Source organism: Tachysurus vachellii, chromosome 1 (genome assembly GCF_030014155.1).
Source record: "Tachysurus vachellii isolate PV-2020 chromosome 1, HZAU_Pvac_v1, whole genome shotgun sequence".
Classification (NCBI taxonomy): domain Eukaryota; kingdom Metazoa; phylum Chordata; class Actinopteri; order Siluriformes; family Bagridae; genus Tachysurus; species Tachysurus vachellii.
In genome coordinates this window covers 8,506,475-8,531,086 of record NC_083460.1, presented here as the reverse complement: position 1 = coordinate 8,531,086, position 24,612 = coordinate 8,506,475, and the positions used below count along the sequence as shown (strand labels likewise).

At 37.3% G+C, this 24,612-nt stretch overlaps 1 protein-coding gene across 2 annotated transcripts; it reads right to left on the bottom strand.

The window, feature by feature from the left end:
- On the bottom strand, positions 1-24,612 carry kcnj9 (potassium inwardly rectifying channel subfamily J member 9). Of its 2 annotated transcripts, XM_060871170.1 has the most exons (9): positions 24,291-24,612; positions 17,724-18,156; positions 17,027-17,240; positions 11,006-11,207; positions 8,360-8,552; positions 6,964-7,161; positions 5,789-5,919; positions 5,109-5,400; positions 1-138 (listed from the first exon to the last, which is right to left on the bottom strand). In XM_060871170.1, exons 2-8 carry the CDS (start codon positions 18,016-18,018, stop codon positions 5,119-5,121), a joined length of 1,515 nt encoding a protein of 504 aa, XP_060727153.1. In that variant the 5' UTR covers positions 18,019-18,156; positions 24,291-24,612; the 3' UTR covers positions 1-138; positions 5,109-5,118. The 2 variants fall into 2 exon arrangements, with proteins under 2 accessions (XP_060727153.1, XP_060727145.1); XM_060871162.1 differs by lacking the exon at positions 1-138 and having other exon boundaries at positions 362-5,400; positions 24,291-24,611.

Genomic DNA, 24,612 nt, shown 5'->3' with positions numbered 1-24,612 from the left:
GGAGAGGAAAGTCATGGGGGATTGGCAGGGTAGTCAGAAGGTCAGTGAGCAGTCAATACCTTAACATTTACCCATAATCCCTCTTCAGAATCAGAGCAGGACACACTGGTGCATATGAAGCATCCAGGACTCCCTTGGCTTTTACACGATAGGTTGTTGAATATAAAATTATACACACACACATACACACACACATATTTTGATTTCAGTTATGTGAGCTTGCAGGCTGTTAACAGAGACCTGATATAAGCAGAATGAAAAGAAATTGTCACATTTTGTCAATGCCAACATGACTGCATTTTTATATATAAAGTATTTCACAAGACAATGTTAAATGTAATTTTTTATTATCTGTGTCATTTCTAATACAGGTCCTCATACAGATTAAAAACATAGATTAAAAAATGTCTAGAGCAGCGAAAGCAAGAAGGGGAAAAGTTTCAGGAACACAGGGTTTGTGCTTTACATACTTTACTGTATGTGCAAGAAATATTTGCGTGTGCTACTGACTGCTTACAAGACTTTATACAGCAAGATTTCAGAGAGAGCAAGAGAAAGAAAATGATGGGCTTTTCTTAATCAATACACTGTGTCTCTCTACATGATGTAAAGAAGTTGGCAAAAAGTCCAATTGGCACATGACATTAAAAGCCATATAGAAAGACTGTATTAAAAAGGCATGTATTGCGACTTCTACAGTTCATTGAACACAAAATCTCAGAGACTTTAAACGTCACCCAAAATGTTGCCTACAGACAACAAAAATGACACAAATAAAGAGCACTCATACTATTAAACTTTGCCCCTGGCTTTCTGATATAATATTTGGTTATTATGTAGTTACAAAATGAACTTTAGCCATCCTTTAATACTTTGAGATTTTTAATTATAAAGCAGTTAATACAGATCCACTAATTTGCTAATATACTGTAGTACAACCACTCTGGTACATTTCACTGTTTACTGTTTCACTCAATTCGCCACATAGAATTCCTCTTCCTAGTTTGTAGCAGTTACAGCAGTGAAGTTAGTGACATTATATGTGGACATGACAAACAATACCTTCGCTACCTTGAAATTTTTTATGCTCGTAGGATGAAGGTGAAAATTAAGAGGGGACGCCAATTAAACTCGAAGCAACTTTAACTGAAATGTACATATGTCGTTTTTTAGAATCGTTTTTTAGTACAAATTACTAGCAAGCTTGTTAACATGCTATAAAGTGTGTGTGGCTTATTTTATATCTGATAGTGAAGCAAAAACAAACAGACCATTTGGTGATATTGTGTGTGAAATATCAGTAACTCAATATTAATTTTTCTTGATTTTTGTTTACAGAATTGTTGTTTAAAAGCAATAAAACAGTGCCATGAAATTTAACATAGACTGTACATTCATGAAGCTCTTCATCAAATCACAAATCTAGACTCTAATCTACTGTAATCTGGAGTACTCACTGAAAGATCAAGATTAAAACAAGAATTTGCAAAACAGCACTGAACTGCCTCAGATTTCTCTTCGAGCTACAATTTACTCGTATTTAAGATATTGTTCTGAAGATTGTATTTAAACGTGCTGTATGTAATGTTTAAAACATTTAGGACCATAACATTTCTTACATACCCCATTCAAGTTTTTTGTTTCTGGTTTGGTCCTGTTCTAACTGCCACTCTAATTACTGGTCTGTTAGCTTATTGTGTTCACCTGTTCTGTTTAACTCTTTGGTTATTTTGTCTATATTCTGTATATCCTGTCGTTTCTTTGTAATACTGCAAAATTTTATCATGCATTATTGTCATTAAGTCCATTATTCTTTTGACCCTCAACTGTTTCCCTAGGTTTTGAATATGGATTTCTCAGACAATAGACAATTCATATAACTGTAGGATTTGCCCTAATAAAGCATATATCATGATTAAGCACTTGTTTTCTGCATCTCACAACACTGTACTGTAGAAAAACTCTGAAGAATTATGATTCATAATTTAACATTTTTGATTTCAGGCTGTCTTTCACATTTCTTTTGGCAAAGAAATAATCCTGCTCTTAATCAAAAAATAGTCGCTCATCCTTTTCCTTACAAGGCTATAGATGAGATGTTCATAGTTTTAACAGTGCCAATTGGGTCTCTCATAGAGAAGGTAAAATTCTTCATTGGAATTTGCTTCTTTAAACAATTCTTCTTTAAATATATGATCATGAATTACCAAAGTAGTGTAAAGAGCATCTCTAACAAAGGTTTATGTAGAAAACAGCTAATTAATCTTGCGCTAAAACAATGAATGTGGTAAATATTAAATGCCCCTACTTATTCTGATTACTCTAACTCACTCTATTTCAAGGCTCTATACCCAAATAACTTTAGCTTAGGACCATTTAGTGTTTTCAGTTTTTTCTTGGCTTTTCAGTTTTTAATGAACTGAAATCAGGTTCACTGGAGCAGGGAAACCTCTAAAACAGTGTCCATGGCTAGTAAGTGTTCTTACTACATTACTAAAAATCCCAACTGTCGGAACGTATACAATAAAGAGACCTCTTAACTGGTATTACTTTTGAGTGTTCATATGATTTAATATATATATATAAGAGAGAGGGAGAGAGAGAGAGAGAGAGAGAGAGAGAGAGAGAGAGAGAGAGAGATAGATAGATAGATAGATAGATAGATAGATAGATAGATAGATAGATAGATAGATAGATAGATAGATAGATAGATAGATAGATAGAAAGTGAGAGAGATGTATGGCATTGTATAAATGAAAGACAGACAGTCTATTGTCTATATGTTACGGTCACAGTACCTTAGAGACCAGGCATATTCCCATAATGCACTGTGAAATGGCTACATGCATCGAACTGGTCAATACTATAACAACTGTTCGCTATGATATGTGTAACATACGGCTAGGTGCCATTTGCTTTTGCTGTCCCATGACTATTGCCTGTTGCTTATCTAACAGTTTCCATGACATGTTTTCCCTTTATATTGACAACTGCTACTTTGTCAGTGTAACTCTACCACACTGCTACTACATTTTTCTCACTTGGAATAGACCCAGTGACAAGATATGGTCCACTATGTCTGGATTTTAAGTCTTTACTAAGCATTTAAACTAATATTATAGTCTGTTAAAGTTTAGTCAGGTTCATTCTCCTAAAAAAAAAAAAAAAAAAAAAAAAAAAGATTTTCTTGATCCGTGAAAGTCTGGCATTACAATATTTCCTGACAAAATGATTTCGTTAGAAATCAATAAACTGTACTTTAGGATGTCATTTTGTGAAACATGACATGCCCATATTGTCAGCCTACCTAATGCAAGTATAATGCATGTACCAAGATACCACAGATCCACCAGTATGTCAGTGTGTGTATAACTGGTCAAATTTTGGGCCATATTCAGATTTTGGTGCAACTTATTTTAAAAAGATATATTAATATTTATGCGGGGAAGATTTGCGTAACAGGCCGGTATCCAGTTGGTAAAATTCCGGTTACTAAAATGACCTGTGTATTTCTGAGGTTGCCAGATTTTCGGACAGGTCTGGACCATCACCTTTGAAGCGATCACTTCCTAGATGATAGATATAAATACAATACATTGTACCAGAATAGCAATAGGCAAAAATAAATACAGATTTGAAACATGATGTACAAGTAGACAAATTTGCAAATACTCTTCTAACACTAGCTTAACATATTATGAATATACTGAGTCTGATTGTCGTGAACTTTTTTGTGCTCTCAGTTTGCTATTTCACTATGTATTCATTTACCTCCGTCTCCATGTTACTGCGTAATAGAATTAATTCACTTATTTGAATGAAGGTTTTGTCATATTTTTCTTTCATAAATTGTCCATACATTCCCAACCCTATGTGCTATCACTGCGTTGTTACTGATATATCATGATTGGTATTTTTATGGCTATATAATAGTATTGCACAGAGATCCAATTCCTTGTAAGGTCTAGAAACATCAGAAAAGGCACCAGCAGGTTTCCCTCCCACAGGACATTACAGGAATAATTAAACTGTGCATTAGAAATGCTTTAGTTCTGGGCAGCTTCCAAGAATAGAATGGACTAGAATATTAGTGGAATATGTTCCATCAGAGTAGCCTGCACTCACCAATGTAATTCATCATAAATTTATTGGCAGCTCTGAAGACAAGAGAGCAGCCATGAAATGAATAGTAGGAGCAAAAATGCTGACATGGCATTGTATAAATGAAAGCCAGTAGCCATTAATTAACATGATGTGTGTGGCATATTGCCAACTGATAGCTACTAGCTCTCCGTACAGCTTTGCTACCATTTTTTGATTAGACTATTCTTTTAAAGTCATGAATCTCTGACCCTAGTTTAGCATTTCCTCTGAAATCTATAAAATGCATCATTCCTGGAACACGTACAGTATTTAAGAATTGTTTTAGAGAATAGTTAAGTAACAAATCCCCTGTTAAATTTAAAAAAAAAAAAAAAAAAGTTATCTCTGTGCAAGATATTTTTGTAAGGCTGACTGTGACTTTACAATAACAGACACACATACTGTAGGATTTATGGTTTTAAACAAAAAAAGGCATTTCATATGCCCATTAGAGCAATTTCCTGCATTGGAGAGACTGTACTGAAAAACAGGTAGAAATACCAATAAATTCCTGGTAGTCAAAATCCTGTTAAAAGCTGATAAAGAGAACCCCAGGGATTATAATGTTTTAGTTGCATGGCACTTCCATCAACTGTAATACAGCGTATCTAACGTATCTTCAATACACAAACAATCTGTCCTGTCTGCCATGTCTCAAAATGAAAACATTGTGTATAGTGAAAGCAAGTATACCCTGTGTTAGTTTTGAGAATTCTGTGAAATGGCTGGTCTCAGGAAACCTAATGTTAGCTGTGAAAACACCCTGCCACAATATAATGCAGGACAGTTTCAAATGTCTGCTTTTAAAACCAACAAACCAAGTGACTTCCCCGTTGGGGAAATGTATTCTATGCTATACATTAGAGGCTAAATGGTTAAGATTTGTAGAAGAAGGCATGGATTGTTTCACAATCAAATCTAATATAATATTAACTTTCTAAACCTAAAAATACTTGCATCCTTACTTTCTTTCTCTTAGGCCTCAGTTTCTGATTGGTCTGTAGTGACACTCCCATTCTGTTCCCCTACAACTTGCTGTTCCTGGGTTTCTGTAACTCCACCCACAATGAATGTTGGTCCGTCTCCGTCTTTTCCAACGACAGATTCAGAATCAACAGGGTTTTTTGACTGCTCTGTCAGGTTAGGCCCCTCCCACTTCTCTTCATCTAGCCGGCTGGAGATCGACCAGTAGAGGTGAGCTTCCAGACGAGCAGCAGCTAGCGCAAGCTCTCGGGCTGAAATAGAAGGAGTGTCCACCTATGGGCAAACGGTGGAATAGGGGCTCATGAGATCTTCAATTCAAATGAGAAAATTATTTCCTTAGTTTTTATATTTGCTGTGATGGTTGCCACATTACTCACCAAACAAAATGCAATTGGCTGAAATGTAACTGGCTTATTGGGCAATGTTGTTTTCTTTGTTACCTTTCTGTTTTTGACTATGTGCTTTTTCAGCATGATGTATCTATGCACCTGAAAATGCACCTTAAAAAAGACCAGCTATTTAACCTTTGCTGAATGTTTAACTACAGTAAATACTCTGTACAGAATCGTATACAGTCTAAAAGTCTTTCACCCCTGGCCAAAATATACCCTATGTAGGAAGTAAGTTTACACTAGTTCTTCAAATGTAAAACCTTTTGCACCTCAAAGGTATGATGAAATGCGCCATAGTCCACATCAAAGTATCCTTCGGCCAGGCACATCATCGGGCTGAACCTGTGACCCCAGAGCAGCTCCTCGGCCAAATAGGAGCTCCGGGCTTGACATGTCATACCTGTTTTTCACATAAGCAGACAGATAATATATATATAAATATACAATTTGTGCAAAAAAAAAAAAAAAAAAAGGTTTTAAAACCCTCAATTTAAGCATATGATTGATAACTTGCATAAATCAGGCAATGGATATAAAAGAATAAGCACAAATTATAATTAAAAGAGCATTAGCAAAATGTATTTTTGCATGTCTGAAGCACTTTTTGCAATCTTTTGGAAGCAGAACATTGAGAGCATCTGCTGAGAGCATCTCTCAAAATTCACTTCACCAAGAAACATTAGTTCAACTGATCAGATTTGACCAAAATAAAACGTTTTGCTCATGCACTGCCAGTATGTTTGGTGACAAATAAAATGCAGGACCTGACACCACTGTAAAATGCTATGATGGATCATGGATTGATTGAACATTGCACTCCCTTTGCGATTTTTGCACATTTCTTTTAGACTGTTGCTACAATGCTAAAACAAACTGCTGCATTTGATCCCCTAAAACTGGACACTGTGTTTACATACACAGAATTTTACTATTTCCCTTTATTCGTTACAAAAACTGTGTTGGTGCTCCGCTGTCCCTTGGCACTATTGCACTGTTTGCAAACATTTGACTTTTATCTAGTGTTTTGTAGGTAATATCTAGTGTACTTAGTTATGGGTGGTCTCCTGTTGTTCTGTGTTTATGTACTGTAGCACCATGGTACTGGTGGACCAGTGTTTCATTTTACTGTGAATTCTTCTTCTAGACTCTTGATACTTTGAGGCTGTTTTGTGGCAGGAAGAACTCTTGGGACGTCTGATAATATGAATTCAGCCAAAACCTGTTTGCCTCTGCCAAGAGGTTCAGACTTGGCCATAGATAGAGCTTAGAAAAAAAATGACGAGTCAAATATACTTTGCAGTTGTTGAAGAAATTAAAAATCAGTGTTTCACAATGACCATCTCATTGTGATACTGTATTTAAAACCTACAATGAAGAGGGAAGTTTATACGTATTGCCCGACTGTCACGGTCAAAGCGTTTTGATGTGATTGTGTCTGTCTCACCTGTAGCTTCCACCATGCCCTCAAGAATAACAACAATCTCAAAGTCTTCCTTCTCTAGCTGTGACTGGGACATGTCCCAGAATGGTGAGCGTGAGTCGATCTCATGAGAGATGACCAATGGAGACACAAGGAACAATCGGTCATCCCCTGTCTCAAAGCCCACACTGATATCTGTCTGATCCAGTGGAATAAATTCACCTAGAAAGGAAAAGATGACAATAGACAAAAATATAAGTAAAACATTAACTATCACTCAGATCTCAGACAGAACAACAAATAGAATTGCAAGCAGGTAAATATTACACATCAAAACTATAAAGTTTACCTTTAGATATTGAATTTTCAGTCAGAAATTGCACCAAAAGTGGACATTACAGACATGTTGCACTCATGTTTTTCTTGTTAATATTATGAATTTACGTACAACTATAAAATGTATGCAATATGCAGCTAATAAAACAAATATTAGGAGATATGCAATAAAAAAACAATTGTTGTGTGGTTTCAGATTATTACAGCATGTGCAATAACACGTTCCCCATGTCAGATTATGCAATGAAGATTCAGTATAGATATGTTTAGCTTACATCCATAAATAAAGCAGCAGCATAAACAGAAACAGTCTTCAAAGTTAGATTGAAAATTTTAAGGATAACATCAGCATATTTGTGAGTCATGTAAGATGATTCTGCAATTCTTTGCCCACTTCCTAAGCCTCCTAACAGCATACACGGTGACAAAAAATCTCACAACTGACACTGTGCACATCATATTATCGTCTCTACAACTGTGAATCTTAACTCATGACTTGTGATTTTTTCAGGATATATGATTATTATCCATGATAATTAGGCTCAGGATGAGAAAGTGTCAACCCTAATAATATGTTTTAAAAGCATTTAGTTTATGTAGTTATAAAAAGCATGATATTACATATGTAATCATTTTTATCATTTTATTTCTTAAATAAATTAAAAAAAAACATTTTTTAGGATTTATATGCTGGATTTCTAAAAAGAATATTTATGAATATGAAAGATTTTTTAAAAAAACTTTTGCTTTAACGAGGCTCAATTTAGATTTAACTGAGAATAACAACAGTTCTTATTAGTAGACTTATTAGTCTTCCGTTAATAACATTGCCATTTGAGAGTTCTGCCATTAAATACCGCTAACATTTCTGCAGTATTTTAAATGTGAAACACAGCAGTGGTGCATTTTTTCGAGATGCAGATCTAACCACTGCAGCTATTGATTATATTTGACAAGGAGATTTTTAACTTGTCCACCACCAGGAGGCACCCCTGCATTCATCCCTAACTTTGCTGATGTTGAGCTCTTTGATTTCCATATTTTACAGCCTTGATGATTTGAGAAGCTGCAGCTGGAGTCTCACCCTCTTGGGTCTGTTTGGATTTGATGAGCTTAGCTCTCATGTTTGCTCCCACGATGTGTGAGGATCTCAGATCGCCGACTCTAAACATCAGACACAGCTTATCGTCACGCAGAGAGATGACCGCGTTCCGGGAGAACACCAGCGTCTCTGCCCGCTTGTTTGGCTGAGAGATCTTCACAAACATACAGCCAACCTGAAAAAGTTGGAAAGTAGAAGAAGGTTATAGGATAACTACTGAAAAAACAAATTATGTCAAAAGCAGATTTCCCCAGTGAGATCTATTCCCAAAACAGGAAAATTAATGCTGGCAGAAGTGAGACAGTAAAAATGTCTAGTATTTTGATGTTTTATCTATGTATTCCTTTATAACAATGGCCTTCTTTAAATGTCACTGTAAAGTACAAGTTCAGGATTATTTTTAAAGACCCTGCTCTGGTTTTTTACCCATACGGTACCATCAAAATTGTGCACCACAGAACGCAAATAATTACCAATCTGTTTTTTTTAACACACAAAATGACAGCGCTACAGAGCCTTCTAGAATTATCGGCACCTTACATGAACACCCTACATAATAATTAAAATTGTACACTCAAACAATGTAAGAAATTATGTCACTTATATTATCTTTAATATATCATTCTTAAATAATTCGGTTTCACAAGCAAACGCATTATCATTATGGAATTTTTTAAATGCATTAATAAACGTAATAATTAGAAATTATAAATAATTATTTCAAGATCCTCACAAGCAAATGAAAACAAATTAAGACTGGTTTTATATTAACATTCTAACCAGGTGGTATTGGCAATGGAGATTGTGTGTGTGTATGTATGTATGTATGTGTGTGTGTGTGTGTGTGTGTGTGTGTGTGTGTGTGTGTGTGTGTACATGTGTATCCCCAAAATATATGGGTGAAATACAGCCTCAGGATGAGACTTTAAATTAGGACAATCAGAGCAAGACAAATTACACACACACACACACACACACACACACACACACACACACACACACACAAATCTTTTGAATCCCCATTGCCAATACCATCTTGTTAGAATGCTAATATAACATTAGTTTTTAATTTATAGTTTTTTATAGTTTTTCATTTGAATGATGAAAAGTAAATTAACTTCTCAGGACAGGGGGAACAAAACATAAATGAACAAGGACAGTACAATCAGGTGGAATAAAAACAGAGAGGAAGAACTCTTTAAAAAGCATGACTCATTTGGCTCTGTCGGAAATTACACACACACACACACACACTTTAGAAGAGCTGCAGAGGAACAAGTACTGAGTGCAGTGAAAGCCAGAATCCATTTTCACAATTCTGCTGCAGCAATGTGCTACAGATTTGGAGAAAAACACGAGAGAAAGATAAGAAGAGCAAAGAAAAAGAGTTATGTACAGACCTTGAAGGTTAAAAGCTAGCTGTCAAAATTACTAATATTCCTGAGTACTAAAATTAAGCCATTGAAATATCTAATGTTTTAATGCCTAATAATTAAACTACTAACCGTGCAAAATGGTTAAACAATGCTGTTAATTATGGCCAATCATGCATGTCTGAACCACACACAGGTTTCAACACTGAGGATCTGGGATGAGGACTATTGACCTGTACTGTAAATTTCTAAATGGATGTATCTCAACTGTGAAAAAATGTTATTACATTACCACAATTTTAGCCAGGCAAAATTACACAATTAACTAGATAAAAAAAATTATCTACTGTATATGTCAAATATTTGATGTAGCCTAAAAGTAGCCTATATACATATATATATGTATATATATATATATATATATATATATATATATATATATATATATATATATATATATATATATATATATACAGTAAAAGTAGCCTATATACACACACATATATATATATATATATATATATATATATATATATATATATATCTATATCTATACTGTGTATATATATATATATATATATATACACAGTATAGATATAGATATATAAAGGTGTCAATCATTGCAATTAACATTAACGGCAGTATATTCCTGCATTAATACACTGATATACAGTGGTGTGAGAAAGTGTTGGCCCCCTTCCTGCTTTTTTTATTTTTTTGCATGCTTGTCACACTTTAATATTTAAGACCATCAAACACATTTAAATATTAGTCAAAGATAACACAAGTAAACACAACATGTGCTCTTTAAATGAAGGTTTTTATTATTAAGAGGAAAAACTAATTCCAAACCTACATGGCCCTGTGTGAAAAAGTATTTGCCCCCTAAAGCTAATAACTGATTGGGTGTGGCTAGAGAAGTTGAACTCAGGTGTGATAAACCACAGTTAAGTTATGATTTTTTGGGGTTTTTTTTGGGGGGGGGCAATTTTTCACACAGGGCCATGTGGGTTTGGAGTTATCTTTGACTAATGTTTAAATTTGTTTGATGATCTGAAACAGTAACGTGTGACAAACATGCAAAAAATATAAAAATTCAGGAAGGGGGCCAACACTTTTTCACACCACTGTATATGACTTAAGCATCTGTATAACCAGATATGTCAGAGAAATAACATGTTTGTGTGATCAATATGTGAAAACGTGTATGAGTGCTTAAAAAGCTAAAAAAAAATGCATGTGAATGTGTCCTTACCATAAAAGCATTGACCATTGAGCCCAGTATGGCTTGTAAAAGTAGAAGCAGAGTGCCCACAGGACACTGGTCAGTGATGACACGATGGCCATATCCGATGGTGGTCTCAGTCTCAATGGAGAAAAGGAAAGCGGAGATAAATCCGTTAACATTATTCACACATGGAGTCCACGTCTCATCCTCCAAATGATCCAGATCTCCTCTAAAAAGAGAAAGACAGAAAGAAAGAGGGATAAATTGAAGACTTGTGTATAAGTGTGGCTTAGGCTGATTTATTTCTTGCCCAGTCTGTAGCTTCATGCAGCCTATCAGTGATGAAATCCACCTAGATTTTAAGAGCACTGGAGTAATATTTTCCTTACACATCTGTAACACCTCATCAACAGTGGCTGTGAAGGTGCAGATTAGATAACATTCCTATCCTTTAAAATGCTTTTGAAGGAGAAACTAAAAGTTAGCTAGACTAAACTATCTATAATATGACCAAATTATATACAAATGATATAACAGGATTAAAGACAGAACTGGAAGTTAAACAGTGTTAGAACAAACAGGTTAAAACCTTTATGTTCACAATGTTTGTCGTCCAGAGGAAAGAAGACAGGAAGCCAGTAGAGCAGTACAGACTTACAAAAAAAAATTAGAAATCATGACTGCAGCTGCCTATTTGTCTTCATGTGGATATCTGAGAGAATAAATCCTAATATTCTCATTGTTAAACTATAGACAGATATTAGATTTTAGCACTCAGATCTGATATCATGATCATCTGTTACTATAATAAATCTTTAAACCTAAAGCATTCATGATTTTACATGCCATTTAGAAATGTCCTCTCATTTGGTAAGCTGTACCTCCTTGGAGACGTCTCTTATGTCAACAGGAGTCACTAAAGCAGAGCCTGGACTAAATCATGCAGGATTTATTGTAGCAAACAGACTAATTTCATTTAAGAGTCCACGTAGACATCAGTGTACAGAACGGCTTAGCTGTACATAAATCTTGAGGGAAATTTATCCAGCCTAGGACTAAATATTTTAACATTATAGATAGGAGCAGAAATTAAGAGGAACTCTTCACTGTGACCTTGACACAGGGTGGGGTTGTAAATAGGGATATGTCTTCTGACTAATTTTTTATTTGGATTAACATATATTCAGCCAACTGCTAGCAGAGTGAAAAAGTGGATTTCTTTTTCTGTCTAAAATTATTTTAAAATTAAAAAAATTAATCAAACGATAAAATGAAATCATTAAAATCACTGAAATAATTACTTTATTTAGTAAGTGACTTTGATCTTGAAACGCAGTGGTGAAATCCAGATTTAGTCAGAAAGGTTAAGAGCAAGAGAGGGAGAGCGAGAGAGAGAGAGAGAGAGAGAGAGAGAGAGAGAGAGAGAGAGAGAGAGAGATATTGCTATTTGAGAGTAGGAGTTTGCTGTTTTTATGTTCTCTAGTACCCACCCACTCAGATGACTGCAGGTTAATCTCAGGTGGGTATGTGTGTATGCCTGTATTTGTGTACATTTGAGTGGGTGCCTGAAACAGTTCCTGAAGAATATAATCCTTTATAATATGTACGTTTTCTCTTTTTAGTGTATGTAAGCGCTAAAGGAATGCATTCTTTTTAAAAACGATACCAACATCAAAGCTCTTGAGATTCTCTGTTAGCATGAGTGAGGTATTTCACTGCAGAGTATGCCAATTTGCATAGCACTCTGAAACCTTGATTTCAATATGGCAGCTCTTGTTGGCTGACAGCTATGATGTATGCGTCAGAGGAGCCAGCTTCTCTCCAATATTAAGTCACCTCATCATGCAATAGAGCACACCTCTTCCTATCGTTCCTATCTGAGAACAGGCTTTACAGTCATAACCTAAAGTTCTCTTTATGACACATGGTGTCAGGAGAACCACCTCTCACTCAACATTGACAAGACCAAGGAGCTGGTGGTGGATTTCATCAGACAGAGGAGTGAATACAAACCCATCACCATCAACAAGACACCTGTGGAGCAGGTGAGCAGCTTTAAGTTTCTCGGTGTCAACATCAGCGAGGATCTCACCTGGGCCATACACACTGACACAGTACTGAAGAAGGCACATCAACGCCTCTTCTTCCTGAGACAACTGAGGAAGTTTGGAATGAGCCCTAGCATCCTCAGAACATTCTACACCTGCACTATAGAGAGCATCCTATATCCTAGTTTGGAAACAGCACCGCTGGCAACCGTAAAGCTCTGAAAAGGGTCGTGCGAACTGCCAGCCACATTGTTGGAGGTGAGCTTCCCTCCCTCCAGGATATCTACACAAGGCGGTGTATAAGAAAGGCCCAGAGGATCATCAGTGACTCCAGCCACCCGTCCCAAAGTCTGCTCTCTCTGCTTCCCTCAGGAAGACGTCTCCGCAGCATCCGATCCCGCACTAGCCGACTGAGGGACAGCTTTTTCCCTCAGGCTATCAGACTAATTAACAGTCACAACTAATACACCCTACAGCATACTTTCACAATACGGTATGCCACACACTGCACCTTAACTTCGGACTATCCACACTGGACTATACATTCACACTGCATTACACTCACTGGACTATACATACCCACTGCATTTAATGCCATAATCCATCTGTTACCACTAGATACTATCCAATGCACATCCATGTCACTTCTGTACCTGTACAATCTGTTTTGCACCTTATAGTATTTTATATACTGTATAATATATTTACATATATTTACACATATACATATATAAGTACATACTGCATATAATGTGTAGTGCTACTGTAAGGATGCCCAATAGTACACAGTGTGTACTGACACGTATGAGCATATTGCACATGTTCATTTGCTGATTCCATTATCTGTTTGTTAATTGTACATATTGTACACACATTGTACCGGCTAAATGTATGAGCATACTGCACATTTCACCTGTGGATTTCAATGTTTGTTAATTGTACATATTGTACGCACATTGTACCGGCTAAATGTATGAGCATACTGCACATTTCACCTGTGGATTTCATTCATTCATTCATTCATCTTCTACCGCTTATCCGAACTACCTCGGGTCACGGGGAGCCTGTGCCTATCTCAGGCGTCATCGGGCATCAAGGCAGGATACACCCTGGACGGAGTGCCAACCCATCGCAGGGCACACACACACTCTCATTCACTCATGCACTCACACACTACGGACAATTTTCCAGAGATGCCAATCAACCTACCATGCATGTCTTTGGACCGGGGGAGGAAACCGGAGTACCCGGAGGAAACCCCCGAGGCACGGGGAGAACATGCAAACTCCACACACACAAGGCGGAGGCGGGAATCGAACCCCGACCCTGGAGGTGTGAGGCGAACGTGCTAACCACTAAGCCACCGTGCCCCCCCCTGTGGATTTCAATGTTTGTTAATTGTACATATTGTACACACATATTGCACTAACTATATGTATGAGAAAATTGCACATTTTCACATGTCAACTCATTATCTATATGTTTACCTGTATATCTGTATAACTGTTTCTGGAGTTTGCTCCTAAGAATTTCACTCACCAAGGCACATGTGCTGTGGTGATGTGACAATAAAAGTGACTTGACTTGTATTCGTTTCAGTATTTTGCAAGACACACATTCTAAAGACCAGCTGACACAAACTTGAATGCCTATACCTCTGTCCTATGTGCAATTTAAAAACTGGCCAACACACCAAATTATTCAGTCATCGCTGCACTTAATATGATGCATGATATCCAGTCTGTAGAATCTTACAAAAGTGTTCAGTGAGGTCTATAAGGCCCTAAAAAAAACAAACACCCCAAATCATGGCCCAAAGTGGTTGCTTATTCCTTTAGTAATTTCCGCATAAATCATCAAGCATATTGCTTTGTGGCAAAAATAAATAAATAAATAAATTATAGCAAATTCCCACAAAGAGCATCCATAGCTGATCTAGCAACTGCTTGTGTGTAGTTTTCAATTATAATGAGGTCCATCCCTTAACATAGATTTTAAAGTCCCAGGCACATGATTTGATTCAGAGACAGAATTGCTCTATGCTGGTAGATTGTGTGCCAGCATCTGCAAGTGATAGGACCATATAACTCCTCGGGAGTTGATGCAGAACAACGCTGTGTTGTTGTCCATGTGGACAGCAATATGATGTCCTCTAAAGAAGGGTGGATAATGCTTTAGGGTTACGAATCATTAAGTGAGAATTCTGCATTCACTGCTTACTATCCTGCATCGATACATTGTCCGTACACTACTTTGACCATGGTGTTTGGTCTAAATTGAGGGAGGTCACCCATCGCTGGAATTCTCTCAGATCTCTCTGAACTCACCTACATTTGTAGATGCTAGTATGCTCAGATGCTCTACAAACATGCTGGTGTTTTGCAAGGTCTCTTAAGTGTCCTGACCAATGGCTGCGCCACAACCCCCTAAGAGCATTTCACAAATGCCTGAGGGCTCAGTGGGAAAGGAAAGACCAAATATTCGTACGTCACATTCTGAAAAGCAGATCAAATCTCAGAAACCTTCAATGGGGAGGATATATGAGGGAAATCAAAACATTTGTCTTGTAGATCAACTGTAGTTTGTGTGGTACAAAGTGAAAGAGGACTATATGTGCCAACAATCTGAGCTTTTCTGATGTGTTCGTTCCTCATGCACAGGTCTAGAATCAGCCTCCCTCTTTTGGGTCTAGGAAATACCTTGAGTAGAAACTGGACTTTGAATTAGAATAAAGCAACCTGGATACAGAGGGTATCTTTCACTCCTCACTGTAGTGTGTGGAAGTGGCTATGTGACATACCAATTTTTTTTCCTTTGCACGAGAGAAGTACTGAGCAAGCTGGCACTTCAGGATTGGGCATTTATATGGTGTTTTGTGATCCTAAAGGCTAAGGATTGGTGGCCTGTGCAAAAGTCAAGAGCAGGTGGACTACCTGGGGAGGCATAACTGCAGAAAATTAGCTGCTCTCTATTTGTTTTCCTCACAGTGCTGTTGCATTGAGGATACTGAACAAGCCCTAAGGATCTAGACTGAAACATCTAGCACCTGGACGTCCTCTTTGTGATAAAGTCTAAAGAGGTTGAGCCACTGTGCACACCACTGAGCCAGCTATGCACACCACTGAGCCAGCTGTACCTAGGGCTAGCTAGGGCTATATATCCCATAACTATATTGCAGTCTAAGACAAAAGAGTATCTGGTGTGAGTGTCCAGGCATGAAAACTTGTTGCCACATGGACAACCTGTAGCAGGTGGCTTTTCCATCTCTCTGGTGGGAGATGGATCTGCATCTGCGTTAAAGGGTTTTACATTCTCAGTGGGTTCTTGTAAAATAGCAAACAAGAACTAGATGTCATTTCTTCAAGACAATTGTCTGAGCAAGTACATTGTTTAAAGGCAGGCAGACTCTGTATTCCCACAAAAAGAAGGCATTTCTATGGTAAAGAAAACGGCTCACCGAGGCCTAAGTAGGTTATAACCCTGCGTTTGTGTTGTCAGTTCGAACCGTTGACTTTTTAGCCAAGCCTACCATCCTAGCCACAATAGTGTATTCTGAGTAAAGTGAGAAGAGGTGCGTCAGCCCTTCAAAACTGAAGAGGAACATATCCCCCTTGAACCAATACAGGCATCTAAATAGAGGACTTTTAGGTTAACGCACAGTGAGATGTCAAAACTAATGCTTGAAAGAAAGCAAATACCTTAGCTAATACCTGATACAGATTTGTTACCGACATTAGGTTATGGAAAACAACAAAGATGCATTGGCAGTGTCGTCTAAGACTATTTGTTTTCCTATGTCATATGCAAGATCTCACACCTTACAGTGTCTGTACATGCACGCAATTCATTCACCTTTTACTTGCTCTCAGGTTACTTGTAATGTAGGATGATGTTGTAGTACCTACTCAGGATATTTTTTACAGAAGATATTTTGTGGTCTGATACTAGTGTAGTGATAGATGAATCCCTGTTAATGTGTATGTATGTTTGGTGTAAATACCTGCAGTATGCAATAAGGTACCAAATAGCACCAAAGAAAAGCCAGGTGACGGCGTAGGCCATGACGAAAACAAAGAGCGAGCAGCGCCAGTTCAGATCCACCAGAGTGGTAAAGATGTCTGTCAAGTAACGGTAAGTTTCCCGCATGTTACCATGCTGTACATTGCATCGGCCATTTTTCTCCACATAACGTTGCCTCTTACGTTTACTGCGGGCTAGAAAGTAGAGAGTAGAGAGGGGGTCAAAGAGAGACAAAGAACAAAAAAGTGAATGAGGATGGATGCCATACAGTGAGAAACGAGGCAAGTAAGTGAGACAGATAGAGAAAAGACTGCTAAAAGATAAGAAAGAGACAGAACAGGAAGACAAGTGGGTCAGACAGACAGGAGAGTAAGATAAATTGGAAAGCAAAAAAATGAAAAATGAGCCAAGATAGTGTGGATAAATAAATAATGTGGACAAGGAAAAGCATAATGTAATATTATATAACTGTTCTTCTATGCTGAGGCCATGTGCACACATGCGTGCATGTACAAATTATCATTTAAGAATTAACAGTTCAACAAAAAAAAAACTAAAACTGTGTATCTGTTTTGCTGGTGAGAAAGCAAGCACCCTTTTACAGAAGAATGACAAAAGATAAAACAATGTTTAACATGTAGGAATATTAGTTTTTAAAAACTGGTGAAATCTCTTACCCCAGCCAAACCTTCCTCGTTCCTGCCCTGTCGCTTGCGGTTTCTTTCTGTGCTGATTGGCTTGTGCTTCCCGTGCAGCCATCTTGTCCTGGAATGACATGCTGTTATTAGCATTCACTTGTGGGGGTGATGATGTCTCTGTGGTTACAACATGCCCGAGTTCCTCAGATACATTAAATACTCCAGTGGCAGAAGCATCTTCTTTGGTCTCCTCAGCAGGCACCTCCCCTTTCTCTGGGACCGGCAGAGAGAGGGACTCTGGCCGAGAAGAGAATGTGGAGTTTTCTAGTGCCATCTGTGTGTATAGTGTGTGTGAATGTGTGTGTGTCAGTGGGTGGACAGCTATGTGTGTGTGTGTGTGTCCCAATGTGTTAATGATCTTTCTTGGTGTGTTATTCTCAGTTGCAGGAGCTCATCTGTGCCAACTTGCTTCCTGCACAGAAATAGGAGAGAGAAACAAAAGATAGCTGTGATTAATAAGTTATAAAGATTCTACAAAACATAATCTGTATTAAAAGGACAAAAATTATTCATCGCCTTGTCATCCCAAGTAAAGCAGGATATAAAATTGTATGTTTTAATATTCAGTCAAATAAATAACTAAGGACATAACATAACAAGGCATGCTGTTACAGGAAAATAATCCATGACATAGAGTTATGATGCAGCCCCATTGAAAGCTGAATAAATTATTTTCTCAGTATTTTATAAAGGGTTAAATTGCAGTGATATTCTAACAATTATTTTTCATTTTTCTCTTACATAACTACAACTTTTTCATCTGTTTATACATAGATTATGTGGAGCATCCCCAATTAAAATCCCTGTGAATGAGCTGTTAGTGTGTTACAATAGCGTGTTAGTATAAACACATCAATATAACCATGATTTGAGTTACAGTTAGCACCATTAATAGATCTTCTTTTATAGTAAAGTAATAAACACCTTCAGATCAGAACCAATAATTCAACAGCGTAGAAGTATAGACATGTGACATATATTTCCTCTAGATACACTATATTGCCAAAGGTTTGTGAATACTAGGGCATCACACCAGTATTGTTGAACATCCTTGCCCAGTTAAATGCCCCGTTGGCTCTTATAATATCTTAGCTCTTATAAACTACCGTTCTCCAGGGAAGGCTTTCCACTTAATTGTGGACCATGCCTCTGGGGATTTTTTTTATCATTCAGCCATAAGGGGCATTAATGATGCTAAAGACTGATATCCAGGGAAGACTTCTGGCACACAGTTAGTGTAATTAATAACATGCTAACATTGATAAACCATGTCTTCATGGACCATGCTTTGTGCACAGGGGCCTTGTCATGCTGGACAAGGGTTGAGCTAGGTTCAAGACCACATATGTGTATGAAGGGATGTAAAAAGATGGTCATCATGTAGAATTTTATCCCAAATTGGCATCTATACCTGCATTCTTGACTCAACTATTCTCATAGTTGACTTTGTATGTTTTATCTGTCAACACAACTACATCACTCCTTTCAGTGTCCATTCAAAAGCCAAACACGCAAATCCACAGCCTAAGCAATTCAGCCCGTATGCTAGTTTAATAACATATATAGTACATTATAACATAACCTTGTAATAGTGCCTTCAGAAAAGAACAAGCATTAAGTCAAGAGCGGTTGCTGCCTCAAAGCGTTGCCAATCTAGGCACCTAACTCTGAATAGAATATAGCTGGAGTGATTAAGAGTGCAACAATTGTTATTACGATCCCAAGATGTTATTATTGCTGCATTTCACAGTATTAACAGATTATTACATAGTGTGTATGTATGATGTATGTATAGGGCAGTTCTGATTCGGATAAGTTATCATTTCTATAGTAGCAACTACTGTGGATACAAAAAAAGATTGGTATTTGAAGCTAACTATGATTTCCTCTGTCTTGATTAAAGCCCCAATCCCAGCTATAGAAAAGTAGTTCCATAGCATGATGCTGCCACCACCATGTTTCAGTATGGGGATGGTGTGCTAATCATACTGTATCTTGTAGAGTTATACCTAAAAATGTCTACAATTCTAGCACATTTTTTGCCACATGATATGGGGTGATTTACTGCAGATTAAAGTGTTTTTCATGATAATGGTCTTCTGTCTAGCCGTTCTACACCACAGCTCAGACATGGCTGTGATGAATAGGAGAAATTTCTGTCGAATGCAGAGTTGCCAGTACTTGCCAGATACTCCTTCCGCCTCCTTTAATCTTACTGCAGTTCTATACACGACATGAGTTTTATTATTGTCCTTTTGTCAATTTTTCAGGGACATCCTGTTCTTGGTAATGTCACTCTCCAATTTTCTCTATTTGTTGATGAACTTCACAGTGCTGTATATTTTAATAAAATATTTAATGTTGTTCAAAATTATTTTATACCTCTCTCTTGCCATATACCTTTACAACAATAATGTACGTTCTTTGTATGCGGTTTGCAGACCATGGCTTCAGCGGTTGGAGGAAACCAAGAAAATCCTACAGAAAGAACTGATCATAATTTGGTGTTAATAAAATTGTGGTGTATAATGACTTAAGATCATGGGTTTGTGTGTTAATTCAAAGCACAGCCAGAAGCTATTGTCAGTTTTAACTTCTTATTTTCCCCTTAGAAGGTTTCTGTTTATTCTATTTATTCATCTTGGTCTCATATTTTACATGACAAAAACCTGTTATTTTAACAGAGGTATGTAGACTTAGACTTATATCCATTATATGTCGTTCACAGAGACTTGTACGGTGGGCGAATAATCTAAAACAACACTTAACAGATTTAAGCGTTATTTAATATGATGAAGCTTTTTGAAGGAGGGGTTTATTTAACTTTTATGGTGGAAGCTTAGTAACAGTCAGTAGTACAAAAAAGAGATTGGTGAGACTATTTATAGCTGTTATAATCTAAGTGATGACATGAACTAAATTGCTTCAAGGACATTCTGCAACTTTTAAAGTAACCATAAATAAATTCCGCATTACAACAACCCCATCACTGATTAGTATCCTGTAACAACAGTACATATTGTGCTTTATTTCTTATTTCTTATTTCTGCATAAGTCTAATATGTAAATGTCTGAAAATGATATATTGTGGCTCAATGCAAATTCTTTCCATACAAATCCGTAAACAGTCGGATGCTGGTGCATAACTATTCGACTTGAAATAAATGAAATGGAAACATAACCGCATGTGTATGGCGCATACACGTACACACACACTACACCTCTTCTAGTCCACTTCTCTGCAAGCCGAATTAAGACCATAATATTCATTCAAAAAGGATGAAGAGACAGAAACGGCCTGTTGCTACTTCTTTCTTGTGCTCCCACTCACCAGCTCTTTGCTGAGATTCTGCTATTATGTCACTATTGATTATTCCTCAAACAGTACAAGAATCCCTATAGAAGCAGAGCAGTCTGTGAGTTACACCCAGTGTCTCTGTGTGGTTATCCTGTGGCATGGTCAAGCATAACCTTTCCCCTTAGTGTCTCTTTCTCAGACTCTGTATGGTAATTGTGTCTGTGTGCGTGTTTGTGTGTGTGATATGATCCCGATCGGAGCACCAACATGGCTCTATATTTAGTTCAGATGCTTAAGCTTGAGTAATTGCGCCTCATCATTGACATCTCGCTTCAGCTTGCCCATGTATAGACAAATAGTTCTTGTGTGCACAGACGTTATCAGTATGCAGGTTGTGTTTAAACCCCAGGTTCGTGAAAAATAATAAACAGAGACCGCACACGTTGGGATGAGAATGCAGACTCCACTCTGGCTATTTCTAATTTTGGGTCATCAACTGATAAGCACATGCGTGTGCACACACATACACACACAGACACAGACACACAGGAAAAAACTCATCACCAAGAGATTCTGAATGTGGAATATTTTTAAATGCGCCAAATTAGACCTGCTCCAATTAAAGTATCAGGGTTAGACAATTCTGGTAATCGTGTGAGAGTGTATGTGCGTGTATGTGCATGTTTATGAGCAGGAAGGGTCATGTGCTCTCTAAATGTGGCCTTCTGAGAGCAGAGAATGTCAGATTCGCACACAGATGCAAATATACACTGACATTTTGAGAGAAACTCTGCTATGTTACACACACACATACACTCACACACAAGAAATGGCCTTTGGGCTATATGTGTGCGGAGGCATGTTTTTACCTCTTTATGGGGACCAAATATCCCCAACCACATTTGCCATTTTTTACTTGTGGGATAAATAAAAAAACTCAAAATATGTTCTTGGTCAATAGGATATAGACATAATTGTATAGCATGCAGGTCTGTGAAAATAAGCAGTGTTAAGTAATCCAAAGGAACTGCTTCCTATATCATCTCCGCTGCTCTCTATAGTGGATGTTGCTTCTGAACAATTTAATCTCACAAATTCCCAGAGGGATTTAAGTCATTTAATGTCCTGGCAGTTTCTCAACCGCAATTCCCACCTCCGCAAGCCACTTTTGGCACCTTGTTGGAATATCCAATCACTATAGGCATTGAATGAAAGCAGACAGCTGAGATCAGAGAATCCAGCATTAAGTCAATTCAAATACCCCATGGAGGTATCCACATTTGTCAAAATAAAAAACACTTTTGCTATGATGCATCCGAAAATCTTAATCCCAACCCAAACATGCTTTAAAGGAGCATGAACTCTAATAAACTAGAGTTTACTAAATGGTGACAACACATACACTTTAATACTTAACCATTTTACATGTGACGTGATTATATATTATTTTATAGCTGTGCCTCACATTACTTTTGCAGAAGAATGCACCTCAGATTGCAAACATATGGAATACGTCAGTTTTCCAATCAGAACAGAAAGAGTGAATAATAAGAAAAAAAATAGAGTCTGTGAAAACTCTTCTTTTTGTAAATTGCCCGCTCTAACTCTGTAGCTATGTAACGTAGTCTATGTTACACCGCTTTGTGTTTAGAGCTGATGAACTTTGGACATTTGGTAAAATATATCAAAAAGTTCAGATACATGATTTTCTTTTGGTCCACTGAAACACTTCCCTTCCCATCTGCTGCCTCATATGGATTATAGAGCTGTCTATCACTTCTCTCGAGAAGAAATCTGGAAGCATTACTCAACATCACCTCTGCTGTTTCAGCCAGTTACCAGCCAAAAATCTTGTTGAGCCCATTTGTGTTTAATTTTAGAAGCTTTGGTTATCTTCTTGACTTTCAAGCGAGAATCCAGCCTCTCTCATACTTCTACATACTCAAGTGTCATTTCTGCTTTACTCTGAGCAGCTTGCTCTCTCTGATAATAATGCTGTTTCCTCTTATTGTCTTTCTCCCAGCAATCTATTTGTCCTTCACTGAACCACTCTCTCTTTGTTTCTTCAGTATGCCACTCACAGTCGTATGACTGTCGACAACTTTAACTGCAATTTGTCTATGTGTAAATCCAACACGATTTTCTATGCTTATAACCGGTGTTTTACCAAGTTTCTCACTTCTTTTTTTTCTGTTAACACTATTTGTTTATGAATACCTTACAGCTGTAGTTTAAGACCTGAGTTTGGACTCTATATTAAGAACACCTGCTTTCAATGGTCTGGAAATAATCACTTTACTGCTACCGAGCATGAGAGTATACTTCCTATGCGACCAATACAAAGACACTAATAACTACCTGACAACCACACAGCACTTAGCAACCAAACAGATGAAGCGGTCTCGTTCGTTCTGGTTTTCCTCTTTTAGGAAAAGCCTGGTGCTAATTAGTTTTTCTGCTGTAGAACTTTGCAGCTGTCGGCCGTGCTAAAGTCGCGTTACTACGCAGTTAAAATGATCTCAAACATAAGCGATAAAGGTCAGTTTTCACTGTTAACACGATGGATGAAGATATGAAACCCGACCTGTTTGATACAGGGAATACAGATGAGGAGGTGAGAGAGATGGACAGAGTAATGGATTACAGTGCTGCTGCATCTATCTTTTTAAGTAGAGATAAAGGTAAGGCTATTTTGCCACCGTCAATAGGTAACCATAAGTAAAACCCCAACGTTAACCTGAGTGGGTTGTTCGATATCATTAAACAAATAGGGATGAGTTCTGCACATACACCCAAACCCACACACACACACTCGTGTTAATAATTAAAATATATACGTAAGCTGGTGTGTTTTTTTTTCTTGTTTTTTTTTTTTTTGTTTTTTTTTTAAATGAACAAAGGATATAGATACATGTAACAAACACAGTGCATAAATATCAGCTTATGACAATTGTAACCGAGCCATTCTTTATTTATATACGGCTTTTGACGTATATATAAAACTTAATGATGAAATATCTACATTTCTATACAATAATGTGTCGGTTGAATTGAAAGAGCAGGTGTGTAGGCAGGAAAGCTGTCACCTGTGAACACACACAATCAACACGATACAAACAAAGGCCAGCTCAGCCTCCAATACATTATTATCTCATTCCAGTGGAGACGTTTTCTTTATATAATCATTAAAAAAAAACGATAGAATCACGACCCATATGTCTCTTAAGGAAGGTAAATCCTACCCTTACCTGCTTTCAGGCTTCTTTCAGTCTTGTAACTTCACCAAGGATTTTTGTTTTTAATATTGTTTCTTGGTTTTAATTTCAGTTGGATGTTTGAATAGCCTAAGCGTATACATTTTGGGTTATACAGCAGTTATATAGCGGATGTTGCTCTGCATCCCTTCGTGTTCTTTATGTCCTCCAGGAAACAACAGCGTATCTCTGGTCCAATCTTGGCGAGCAAAGAGACGGGGAGGGGAAATGTTTGCGAATTTAATCTAAACGCGGAATCCAGGCGATTTTTTTTTTTTTTTTTTTTTAACCGTGTTACGGTTAAAAATGGAGGCGG

Excerpts from the sequence above, each read along its gene's own strand:
- kcnj9 (XM_060871170.1), bottom strand. The coding sequence starts at position 18,018 with ATGGCACTAGAAAACTCCACATTCTCTTCTCGGCCAGAGTCCCTCTCT. Across the intron at positions 17,241-17,723 it reads ACGAGGAAGGTTTGGCTGGG|CCCGCAGTAAACGTAAGAGG; the intron begins GTAAGAGATTTC and ends TCTACTTTCTAG. Across the intron at positions 5,920-6,963 it reads GGGCATGGTGGAAGCTACAG|GTATGACATGTCAAGCCCGG; the intron begins GTGAGACAGACA and ends TGTGAAAAACAG.